At 49.7% G+C, this 12,365-nt stretch overlaps 2 protein-coding genes across 5 annotated transcripts; both read right to left on the reverse strand.

The window, feature by feature from the left end:
• stpg4 (sperm-tail PG-rich repeat containing 4) lies at positions 1–5,432 on the reverse strand. Of its 4 annotated transcripts, none has more exons than XM_029835219.1 (7): positions 4,537–5,432; positions 4,349–4,405; positions 3,470–3,709; positions 3,217–3,278; positions 3,045–3,090; positions 1,212–1,391; positions 1–634 (listed from the first exon to the last, which is right to left on the reverse strand). In XM_029835219.1, the coding sequence occupies exons 1-7, from the start codon at positions 4,564–4,566 to the stop codon at positions 518–520; spliced, it is 732 nt and encodes a 243-aa protein (XP_029691079.1). In that variant the 5' UTR covers positions 4,567–5,432; the 3' UTR covers positions 1–517. The 4 variants fall into 4 exon arrangements, with proteins under 4 accessions (XP_029691079.1, XP_029691080.1, XP_029691077.1 ...); XM_029835220.1 differs by having other exon boundaries at positions 1,212–1,316; positions 4,537–5,429; XM_029835217.1 differs by having other exon boundaries at positions 3,045–3,278; positions 4,537–5,430.
• A 660-nt stretch (positions 5,433–6,092) lies between these two features.
• Positions 6,093–9,380, reverse strand: calm2a (calmodulin 2a (phosphorylase kinase, delta)). The gene is made up of 6 exons (XM_003963617.3): positions 9,113–9,380; positions 8,350–8,380; positions 7,210–7,353; positions 7,014–7,120; positions 6,807–6,942; positions 6,093–6,730 (listed from the first exon to the last, which is right to left on the reverse strand). Exons 1-6 carry the CDS (start codon positions 9,113–9,115, stop codon positions 6,702–6,704), a joined length of 450 nt encoding a protein of 149 aa, XP_003963666.1. The 5' UTR covers positions 9,116–9,380; the 3' UTR covers positions 6,093–6,701.
• Positions 9,381–12,365: the final 2,985 nt, after the last annotated feature.

Here is a 12,365-nt window from a genome sequence, read left to right on the forward strand (position 1 = left end):
GCTGCTTTATTGTGTGTGTCGATGTCTCAGCCCCTAATACTAAATGTGTTATCTGGGAGTGCAGCAGGCCACACAGAGCTATGTGCATGTGACGCATGGCTGAGCAGCATTCCTCCTCCTGAGTGCAACACGGGGCAGAGATTGTAGGAAGGCAGAGCATCCTGACGACCAGCAGCGAGGGGAAGAGGAGTGAGAGCAGCGAGCGCAATACCAGAACACGTACGTGGCTGAGTGGAATGAAGTACCCATTGTTGCAGATAAGATCATTCTGCTTCCATGGCTGCCATCGCTAAACTCATTTGAGCACAACAAATGCAGCCTATTATGTTGTTGGCGGGATATAAACCACGTCAGTGTCACGCTGATAAACATTGGTCCGAGCAACACGAGCCTGGAACTCCTCATAGGCGGTTTTATTGTATTACAGTTGGTCCTTTTGTTATTTTCATACATAATGTGCGGCTGTACGGGAGCTGCAGGCGCTGTGAGATTAGAGCGCCATGGGAATAAGTCCAAGCTAGGAAGAGTTGCGGAAAAGGAGGCTAAACGACTGGTCAGGGATCTCCGTGTGGAGACGGTCCCCCAGCCTCCGACACGGTCCGTAAGGCTCATAAGTTCCTGGTCCTGGAGATGACTGCGGAATGTGTAGAGACACAATTAGGTAAAAAAAAAAAAAAAAGACTTAACCTCTGTTTAAGTGAAAATGTGTGTTTGCTTTCAAATGTCTCCGGTTTGGGATGTATCCAACACCACTTATCAACTGCGGCAAATAAACCGGAGCTCTCGAAGTCAAATGTTGAGCGTCCGTCTGCGTCTTCGTAGTAATGTAGCTAAAATAGCACCCAAAGTTCACTGAAGGGTGGGAGAGTTTTGTTCATACGGTTGGTAACAGGCAGATGGGTGAAGCTGTGGGAGTGGCCAACACACCCGACCTCGTGTCGGTGCAATCATCCTGCCGGAATACGCAAAACACCCCCTTATCACAGCCAAACGGTTAGCTTACAGCCCCTTTACAAGCCCAGTGGGTAACAAGCTAAAATAACATCCAAAGCCATATGTTACTACTGTGTAATAACTAACAGGTTTAATTAACTGTCCTCACTAGCATTGTAAAACATGACATTTGCATCTGATAGTCTGATCTGAACTCTGAACTTTGAAGACTTTGCACCAAAGGGTTGACATTCATGTGCTCTGCTACAGCGACTCACCGAGTGCACGACGCCGAGTCGTGGCAATGTAGACCTGAAGCAGGAAGTGACGCCTTTGGCCGGGCTGGGCCCTGGATTATAGAGGCACGGGGCAGGGCCCTCCTTCTGCAGCCGCCACAGAGAAAACAAAACACAGGAGGGTTCTGGAGTCTCTGGTGAGAGGCAGGAATGTTCCTTGGACTGGTCACCAGCCACACACACACACACCCACACACACAATTCAAGTTTGTGAACTGTGGGAGGAAGCTGAAGGACCTAGAGAGAACCTAAAAGTCTGAGCATGAATCAAGACCAGACCTTTCTAACCATGGTTCTAACCACAGCACCAGTGCCCCCTGGAAGCCCCCAAGAGAAACAAGGGACACAGTCACAAAGAAGCAAGAGGCTCTTCCTGTAGGACGTAACGCTATTGTCTCAGGCATCATCAATACACAGTTGCCTCCCACTGTCAGAAATCTTCAGTCAGTGGGAGGGAACAGAGGTTCTGCTGGTCAGAACAACGAACTCTATTCTCACGATGGGGTCACGCCAACTTGAGTAATACTGACGATGCAGAAAGCCTCAAGCTTCATAGTGCTGTGCGAGATTCCCTCAGGCCGTGTCCCAGCTAAGCTAACGCTCATAGTTGGAACAAGGTAGAGAAACGAGACCAGCTAAAACACTTCCCTTTCGCCTCCTCGCTCCGTGTTTGCATAGGTTAGGTACAGAGGTCAACTTCACTATCACTAATTTGAGCATTGCTTCTTCTCTTTCTTGGTCCTCAGACCATATGAGCGTCTCTCCACGTCCCGTGGCTGATCCTCAGCAACTGGTCCTGTGAGCTCCACGGGGTATCGATGGTGAAGGTGAATTTCAGCCGAGCTGGTGGGCAGCAGTAAAATGCTTCCACCTGTGTGTGTGTGTGTGTGTGTGTGTGTGTGTGTTTGACTCACAGCCCGCGTCCTACTTTCTCACTGGTGTTGGAAACTGGCATAAACTGGTAATATCAGCTCATCTTTAGTGGCCCTATTGCACAAAGTGCAGCTTTTGTCGCAGTCGTTTGATGAATTAAGATGGAGTAGACGATAAATGGCGACAGGTTGAATCCGGACCCTCCCGTACTGGCTACGTTCCACTTTCACTATTGGTCTGACGTCTGGTATCAAACCAGCCGAGTTAGACGATTAGATTGCTGGATTGTTAACAGGCTACATCATATTTCACAGGGCTGATGTCTCACTATTTTCATTAAAGAAGCAGATTTCGCAATTTCAGCACACGTGTAAATCCAGCTACGGCGTACATTAATGTTTACACGTAGAAGCAGGGCCTGAAAACAAGGTGGAGGACGATCTTTCACAGGGACGGTCCGGCTATGAGCGATCTCCTCTGTCTCCCGACTCCACTGGTGGGCTTTTGTGGCGGCTTAACCTCTGACAATAAACATGTCCAAGACGCGGCGCGACAACGCCGCCATCAGAAAACCGCACCAGGCTCCACAGTAATAACACTCGTGGGATCTATTAGCGCCTTTCCTTCTCTGTCAACACTTGGCAGCTGCCAGCGCAGCTCAAATGTCCAACAGCTAGCAGAGAGGACGTGCGGCTATGGCCGCAGCCCACTGCAATATTAAAGGAGCTTCAGCGCCATGACAGCTCCTCAAATCAGTCCAATAATCAGACACCCTCCAGGATCAAGTTGTCATAATTGATCCTGTGCAGCGCATACCAACTGAACATTAGGTCACAGCTTGTAATCAAAACCCATTGAAGGCGCGCTGTAATGAAGCCCTGGTGTTGGGCAGTGGAAAGACTGAACGGTCCCAGTGACTGGGCTCGGTGACTGGATACTTACAGGAGGAAACGCGATCCTCCGGACGGTCGAGCGAAACGCCGCGTGCCTGCAAGCGGAGGAGGGAAGGTGGAGGAGCGTTTGACGAAAATGACAAGGGAGGAAGGAGGAGGTGGAGGGGAGGGAGAAGAGAGGCGTTTCGGGGATGAAGGCATGGGTTGAAGTGGGAACATACTTGCAGGGAACCTTCTCCACTGGTTTAATCCCACCGTAGTCACACGGCGACGTGTTTATATTCTAGAGGGGAAATAAGGCATATGGATGCGAGACAGTATTATGATATAGTTTCTACAGGCGCACGACCCAAAAACACTTTTGCCTTTAGTTTGGTGAACACTTCTTCGCGTCTTCAAATGTGTTCGAACAGGGAACGCTCTTGAAGCAGCTCCAATCGCACCGGATCGGCGAGGTTTGGTTCTGAAGCCCACCTTGTCTCTGACGCCCAGGGTGACCTCACGCCGTGGACAGGCTTTAAAAAAGAAGGACGGCTTCGGGACATCTGACTCAGGGAAATTGTACGCTCCTGGCAGGAGCATGTGTCCGCTCTGCGTGCCAAGAGTGGCTGCTTTTCTGCCCACACGCTTGAACCCATAGGTTTTCTTCACTGGGTTCAGGTCGGCCTCCTCGATGAAGTCCCGGATGTGATAGACACCGGGGTCGGGTGTGTCCTGCCGAGAAGGATGAATTCACAGAAGAAAATGCTTGATGAATCAAGCTAAATTTATAGCATAATATCTTAGCATCAGTCGTTGGCTCTCCTCCTGCGGTGGGCTGCAGCCTCCCCCTTCTTTGCTAATTGAAGGGGCGTTCGGTGACGGACAGCTGAGCTCTACACACGCTTGTGCAGGCGGCTTCTCACAGGTTGGCTGCCAGAATGCTGCATTGCAGACTCTGACTCTGCAGCGCAGGATGGCAGCTCCAACACCACCAAAGTCACTCCTGATACAGCAGGAGCTCCACAGCCGTGTGTTTGGTTCCTACGATTAAAGCCATCTTTGCTAGTTAGGTACGGTGAGAGGGGGCCTCCTAGTTTCTACACAATGGGACACATTTGTAGACAGAAGGAGGTTAATTGAGCATGAAAGCTGGGGGCACAGAAGATAAACTGATAACCCATTAGTTCTGTGGATCAGGGCTCTTAGGGAGCAAGTATAGGAACTTATTTATGGCAGCCGGAGACTCTGGACAGTGCGACGGCGCTGTGCAATAAAAGCCATTACATTAAAATGTCCTCAATCTAAATCGGTTTTAATTCATAACCAAGGTCCCAGCGCGCGTGGACCGGCTGACCACATTTTGCCACTTACTTTCAGCGCTTCCAGCCACCATCTCCCTCGGCCAGACAGGTCCACCTTGTCACCACCCTGAAGATAAAGACAAAGACAGGAGCCCAGGCAGGAGCTCGTTAGAGCGGCCGTGTGCCAGCATGTCCTCGTGTAGGGCCCTCTGCTTCAGCAGTGTCACATGTCCTCATTACCCAGTTATTTGGCCTTACCTTATCTGTTCTCTTACCACCTCGGGACATGTCACGGGCTTTACATGGGTACTGCACTTCACTCGTCCTTCAGTGTCTGCTCGACTGGAGACGCGGCGACACCTGACCACCATTAGAACCGTTACTATAGCAGCCACTCCACTGTTGATCAATTTTTTAACAAGCCAGCCTGGACGAGGGCTAAATTTAGACTGACTGAGCATTTTGGACGACAGGAAGACACAATGGCGATAAAAACCTTGAGGTGTCATGGATTAACTGGACCCATTCTGGTCCTGGATCTGCAGATCAATTCAACTTGAGTTCCAAGTATGACTCCCAGAGTTCACCCCCCTAAAACAATGGCAATGACATCCCATTTTTAACAGAAAGAAACCTTGATTAGGACCAGGAGGGAACCTCTGTGCTACAGGCTAGGTAAAGAAGAAGAGAGAGACACAATCATGCCCCAGAGACTGATGGGGAACGTCCACATGTCTCTATATCCTGGACCTTCTGGCTCAGAGAGCACAGCTTGTGTCCAATGCTAACACACAGCTCAGGCGTGAGGAGCCTCGGTGGTGGGGTTCATTAGCGCCAATGGTGAGTTGCGTACAGAGAAGAAACTCCTCCAGGGCTGGTGCAGGGGTAGCAAGCTCAACGTCCAGGCGTCGCAACTCCAGCGCGCTTCCCTCAGCATCAGGTGAGAGTGGAGGACATGGAGCTCCTCAGGCCACAGGAACTGGAATAAGACCACTTGGTGATCACAAAGACTTCCAGAGGACGCCAAAACAAGCCTGTCTGATCTCAGTGTTCTCGGAGCTGAAGGCAACCCTCTGTCGTGTTGCTAAGCTACGTGTAGAACGGGATCAGGAGCAGCGGATGCATGTGTACGCCGCCGCCGGGGAAGTCTCACGTGAGCCGCAGAGCACCTGTCATTTGTTACTTCTATTTCCCCCTCAGCCATGACTACAGAGCGTCCACGGAACGCTCGTTTCGCAGCCAAGAAGAAAACCGCGACGACACCGAGACCGCAAGGACGCTTGGCGATAATTGGCCGCGACAGGATGAGAACCACCGGTGTCATCGATTCACAGCTCGGTGCGCTGCAGGCTGCACACCAGATCCCACCAACTCAGGTTCTATTGCGTAACCGACGTGCGCGAGACAAGGCGCGCACGAGCGTCCTCGTGGGTTTAAAGAAAGATCTGACGAGTCGGCGTTAACGTCCACAGTAGAGGTTTATTTGATCATTCAAAATAACAAACCTTGTATCATTTCAAGCTACGGTAACAAACTCAGGTTTTCGGACAAACACGCCGTCTGAACCGCCTCAAGAAGATGGTGCGGTTCCAGCGAGGCGCCGCTGCTCCAGGCTCGCTTTCAACAGAGGAGTTTGAGCCCACTCGGATTCAGGTGAGCTCAGCTGAAACCAGGACTAGGACATTTCTTTTATAGCCTCTAAACAGAACAGTCGGTCAGAGACGGCGCCTCCCGTCCTCGCACACAAAAATGGGAACGGGGGGCTTCACAAAGCCGGGGGTCCAGAACGGAGAAAAACAAGACCATTTCCAAAATTGGGGTAGGCTGAAAATTTTATTTGAAAACAAAAAAAAAAAATATACAACTTGGAATGGATTGTTTGAGGCATGACCAGAGGTCATAAAAAAAAGACAGTAAAGTAGTGAGTAAAACATTAAAAAGCATGGTAAGATTAGTCATTTCTGGTATATAGAACAGCAGATACAAAAAGAGTTTGTACGAGTACCTAAGAGATTCACCCGTGTCTTGCAGTAGTGCAACGCTGAGATTTCCATATATACTTTTGTCCTTAGTCCATGCAGAGTTTTAACACCTCTACATCGTTTCCATGCCAACAGTGTTGCCAGGTGACAACCAGCTGAAGGGTTTCCGACGTCTCCGTGTTTGGAGGGGCCCCGAGCACACGAGACAGGAAGAACCCAGGTTCTCCGGCTCCCAGGGGCCTCCACAGGCATCTGGTTGTATGACCGTTTTGTCACTCAAACACCATGACAGCAAAAGATGGGACAAGAGCCTATGCAGTGTACATGCAGTTCCTCTGGACAGCAGTAGGGGCGGGGACGAAGGGCTTATTAAGATTTTACAGATAAATTACACAAAGAAAAAAAGGCAAATTATTTATATACCAAATCTGTACAAGGCCTTCACTTCGCCGTCATCATTTGTACAAACTCTGCGGGGGGGAGAAAGAGACGTGGTTAATCACGAGACGAGGACGGGTCGGCCGAGGCTGGAGAGAGCGCGCCCACCTTCATAGTTGACCTGTCCGTCTCCGTCGATGTCTGCTTCTCTAATCATCTCGTCCACCTCCTCGTCGGTGAGCTTCTCCCCGAGGTTTGTCATCACGTGGCGGAGCTCGGCAGCGCTGATGTAGCCGTTGCCGTCCTGGGGTCCACATGCACACGTTAGGCCGGCGCTCTGCCACGTGCGCGCGGGGAAACGTGCCCAAAGCCTACCTTGTCAAAGACACGGAATGCTTCTCTGATCTCCTCCTCGCTGTCTGTGTCCTTCATTTTCCTTGCCATCATTGTCAGGAACTCTGGGAAATCTATCGTGCCGTTTCCTTGACGACACACAAACAGCAACGGAACGAATGAAAACAGGCCGCCGACAGGACCGTTGAGGCGGGTCAGAGGGGAGGCAGGCGCTTACCGTCAGCATCCACCTCGTTGATCATGTCTTGCAGCTCGGCCTCTGTGGGGTTCTGACCCAGAGAGCGCATGACTGTGCCCAGCTCTTTGGTGGTGATGGTACCGTCCCCATCTTTGTCAAAGAGTGAAAATGCCTCCTTGAATTCTGCAGATGACAAAAAAAAAAGAGGCAAAGGTTGAAGTTCTGCAACAATATTCATATGTATTCATATCTGATGAACGGGTCTGTTTGGGGTTGCAGCTGCAGCTGGTTTGGGCTAAACAATGACAGCGCCTATTCCCGAGGACGGTCCCAACACCTCGCCAGCGAACGACAACCTTGCTAATGGTGATGGAGGATATTTGGGGGCACCTTCATGGCAGCATCCCCCCCCCCCTCCCAGTTTGGAGGGTTACACACAGGTCAACAGCCTACAGATCAGGCCCACAGATGGCAACTACAGAGCCATTACAAACGCCTTTAAGACGCATTTGTAACATTCATTTCCCCACCAAACGCACACGTTTATTCAATAAAAAGCAGCAACTTCCTGCAGGTCAGAAAACAGTCACGTTATGTGCACGTAATTACATAAATCTGTAGATTAACAAAGTTATGCATGTGAATTTAACACTGGACACAAGCTTTGCGTAAATAACCATCGTGTAGGTCAAACTTGGGGCCTGCCAACAAGTGGGCTGAACGTCATCATGTTCACTGTTGTAAATCCAAGCAGAACTCCAACCCAAGCAGAAACCGCCAGCATTTACAAGCGGCATGTCACGGCGTCGTCGTTAAAGACGGCCCGAGCGAGGCGAGAGGTCTCCGAGCAGCCTCCCAGACCTGGTTGTTAATGCAATCATTTGTGAGGAGCCCGTTTAACAGGAACACACCCAGGGCAAAGGACAAGTCAAGTAAAAGGTGCCAACACCTCCAACGGAACATACAGCTGCTCCACATTACATCATTTATGACATGGCAACGGTGGAAAACAAAGTTTTCCATGAGGGAGTCCTTCCACACGGCACCACACAGCCCTTCCATTCATTCCCGTTTTACGACCTGGAGGGTGCCCTGAGGGACGCCTTAAAAGGGAAAAAGTGTACATCCTCCACAGGAGAGGTCACTCATAAAGAAATGATCACCGGGGCGAGGTCTTACCGGCAATCTGCTCTTCTGTAAGCTGATCGGCCTGTGAAACAAGCATTTAAAACACATGTCAGAAAAGTTTGAAGGCGCAACAAGAAACGTGGCCTGATGCCGCAAATGTGGAGCAAACTGCACCGCTAAGATGGTGCAGCTAGTGAGTATATTTAGTACCCTGTGGATCACCAGTCAAATAAGTCCTTTATGTCCGGTCATCAACAGGTTAATGGAGAATAACGCAAATAAACGCGACTAGGAAGACTTTGGGGATTTTTGCTATAGACAATGAATAGGTTGCAATTTGGCGGCAAGTATCAGCTAAAGTTATCGTCCGGGTTTAAGTTCTCGTTTTTTTTTGGACTGATCGTGCAAATTAAAAGATAAAAACGGCCTTGCTGTTTTATCAGAACCGCAAAAACTGGTTAAAAATGACGCCTTTGTCGTTTGCGGGCGCCTTAATTTGGCGCCGACGCAGCAACAACGCCACGGCCGTCAGGACATTTTAAACCAGCGCATATGACGATGTAATAAATATGTAATAAATATGTAGTGACGATGTAATAAATGTATAACGCACAAGTCCGGGTTGCTGCAGCACAGACGGGCGGTTCGGACGGAACCGCACCGACGAGCTGCCATTACCGGGACTATCCGCGCAGCTGCCCGCCATCTCTGTGCCCGCGAGTCCCGTTGAAGTGTTATCAAAAATTAGTAAGCAGCCACAAAAATGCGGACGCTACCGACGACCGCGGGGAAAGCAAAAAAAACACCGACTCACCATTTGGATGTAGGAGTAGCGGCTAGTTTAGGGGAAACAAATCCGTCACCGAAGGTTCCCTCCGCGGACAAACGGACTCAGTAGAGAGCGGCGATGCAACCGGGAGCCTTTAACGGTTCCCCTAAACTCCTCCTCTTTTAAATATCAATGCGCCACCTCACCTTTTCCTTACGCGATCAATCAGCTCTAAAGCGATCGTGCGATCGATTCGGAACCTGCGGGGAAAAAAACAAAGTGTCGGGATGTGCGCGTGTCGCTGATTTCTCGGTTCTGTCTCATCTACGTCCAACGATATTGCCGATCGGCGGCGACCTAGGTAGCGGCGTATGGATACGTTCTGCTGCTGTGTGATGGGGGGGACGACGTAGCGGAGAGAAAGCTCCGCTTCTGATTGGTGCGTTCGTACCCGCAATGCGTCACTCCCAGGGTTCGCTGCTGCTGCTGCGCCCGGTCCGGAGACGTCTCAGCCGGAGCCACAGGCCAACTGTAGCAGACAGGCTTGTTGCACGGCGTCGTGCACGTATGGATTCATCTTCAGGGCTTCCCTGTGACAATATGTCTGGTTGGTGCTCAGCCATGAGAAGCGCCACCGCTGACCCAGTTTGTGTTTGGTCCCATGATGATACAGGCCTCATTAAAATGGTTTTTGACACCTATTTGGCTGTTGAGTGAAGTTCCTTGCTTGTGTTACTGTGAAGGAGTGAGGAGCGCTACAGCAGTGCTGTAAGATTCTCAGGTCTAATTGTGTGGATGCAAGTATCTGGTTGCTGGTGCCTGACGGCTCAGCCGTCTCCCGGTGACCACCTGTCTCTGGTCTACGCACCACGGGAGATGCTGAAGTGGAGGAGGGTGGTGAGGGATGTACCAAAGAGAGGCTCTGCACAGAGGAAAGTGCTAGAATCACCATCCTGGCTGAGAACAGCACTGCAAATTTTGCCACTTTCTCATTTGCGGGTGCTATTTAAGCTCTTTTGAGAAACTTGAGTGAGGAAATGTTGTTCCTTCTGCTGTTGGTGATGCTGTTTCCTGCGTCATGTGATTTACTGAGCTGCTTTAAATTGAGCTAGTCCCCACAACCTAATCTGGAGAACACTGGATTCTTTTCATTGAAATCTGTTTTTCTGCTCCACAGCCTTTGTCGCCATTACGCAATGCCAAAGGTATGTCACAAGAACTAGATAACAGGAGTATGTGCAAACAGCTGCGCGGGGATTTAAATTCGTCTTTTCCCTCTACCTATTGCATTAGATGCTGTTATGTTGCTGCGTTAATGTCGTGTCGTGTCAGCCACTCCAAAACACTACGGCAATTTCCTTTATACGAATCGGTTGTGAACAGAAAATGTGCCTGTTGGGTCGTAAATACCTCCGAATGTCCCTCGACTGTCCTCCCACCTCAGTTATAGAGTTCATCCAATCTGCAGAATCAGCTGTTTAGATTGTCTTTAATCTACGAGTCCCCGAGGAGCCGCTCCAGGTCAAAGGTGAACTTAGTCTGCAAGTTAAGGGAGAAAAACAGACCTGGAACCAATCTCCTCAATGTGAGTGTAAAACTTTACAAGCAATCTCGTGATGGTGTTGTGTTGTTGTTGTGATATTTGTTTAAAAGAGCGCTATTGTCAAAGAACGCCATTGTGTTTCCTGCCTCCTTATCAGCTCGGTGAATATGTAACACCCCCACACAGTGACTCATATCAGATAAGGCCCGGCCCCGAACACTTTCATGAAATAGTTCTCCAGTCTTTCTGGGGTCAAAGGTGACGGTGGCTGGACAGAGGCGGGGCTCATTTCCCTCGCCCGGCTTCATCGTCGTCCCCTCCCGGTGTTGTGTGACATCACTCCCATCGCTAGCACCCTAGCTCCTATTTTTCATGTATTTAATATAACCAGAAGTACATTTAATATCTAAGTGGCTGCTTTTGCTGAATCATCGTGTTTAACTTGTGTACTTTGGCTTCGGTCTGACTTTGTTGTGTCAAACGGGCGTTTGCGCGTCGCTGCTGGTGCGTCTGAGCGACGGACCTGCGCCAAATATGAGAAGTTGTTTGCCTGTGTAACCGAAAGACGTGCACGTCATCACTAATGAATGAGGCTTTGTAATGCACCTGCTGGTTTCATGCTAAAGCAGAGGATCGTCTTTCATGAAAGAGAATGGCTGTTGTTCCAGCGTCACAGGTGTTCGGCTGCGATTATTCAAACATCTCGAAGATGAGGGTATTTCACCAGTCCCTGTACCGGTTTAACCAGTCCATTTCCCCTCTCTGTGGCAGTGCAACCACAGCATTCATCCCATCTACGCCTCTGGAACCAGTTTATTTAGACTTCCCCTCCCAGTACAACACTCAAACGGGCGACAAAGGCCTTGAAGTAACGTGAAAACCTTTAAATCATCTCGCTTTCTTTTTTTCTATTTGTCAATTTTACCAAACTGTTAATTGTGGCACTTTAAGGCACTTTTACCAAGCAATTTGCGCACATTTACTGGATTCCTTGCTATCGGTTAGATTTATCTTAAAAAAGTGAAGGGGCACCTTCATTTTTAATGAGCCTGTGGTCGTTTCTACATCTGCGGCGGCACCGAGAAGACCAACTTAACACCACTAATGTGTCTTCAGCGTACGTTGGGTTGTGGACACGGCACCATGGCGGCTTTTCAGCCGCCCAGTAACGCCATTAACTGCACGCTGCAGGAACAACACGCGCACGTTCAGCCGGAATTCTGATCTACCTGCTACTACGAAATGACATGTTTCCCCAAATTACATCACAAGGCAGATATGATTAATGGCTCCAAATCTGATAAGAGGATTTGGCCGGGCCTGTTTTTCCCTGCCTGTTTCAGTCATGTTGCGATGAAATAGATACAGTGTTGGGAATCGGAGCGGGCCAGGGCTGGACCGTGGGGGGATTTCTGGGGCCCCCACAGCGGGCAAGTTAGCAGTAATCACATTCATTACAAATGCAGCGTGAAAGTAATCCCATTTTACAGGCTGAATTGAAACATGTCTCCTTTTTTCCTGCTGTGTTTGGAGAAATGTTAGCTTTTAAACACGGCTCCCCCGCCAGAAACCCATTTTTAAACCTCAGAATTCTGAATCATTTCTCAGAATGCTGACTGTCATGGCTCGGAGGGAGGAAACAAACATTTCTTTGTTTGGATGCTGTTTCTATCATAAGGGCCCAAACCAGCCGCTCTGCCCGACTGTTTTCTCTCTGATCCACGACCTTCGTCTCTCCCCGTTCTCCTCGCTGGC

The sequence above is a fragment of the Takifugu rubripes genome, chromosome 4, assembly GCF_901000725.2.
Source record: "Takifugu rubripes chromosome 4, fTakRub1.2, whole genome shotgun sequence".
Classification (NCBI taxonomy): domain Eukaryota; kingdom Metazoa; phylum Chordata; class Actinopteri; order Tetraodontiformes; family Tetraodontidae; genus Takifugu; species Takifugu rubripes.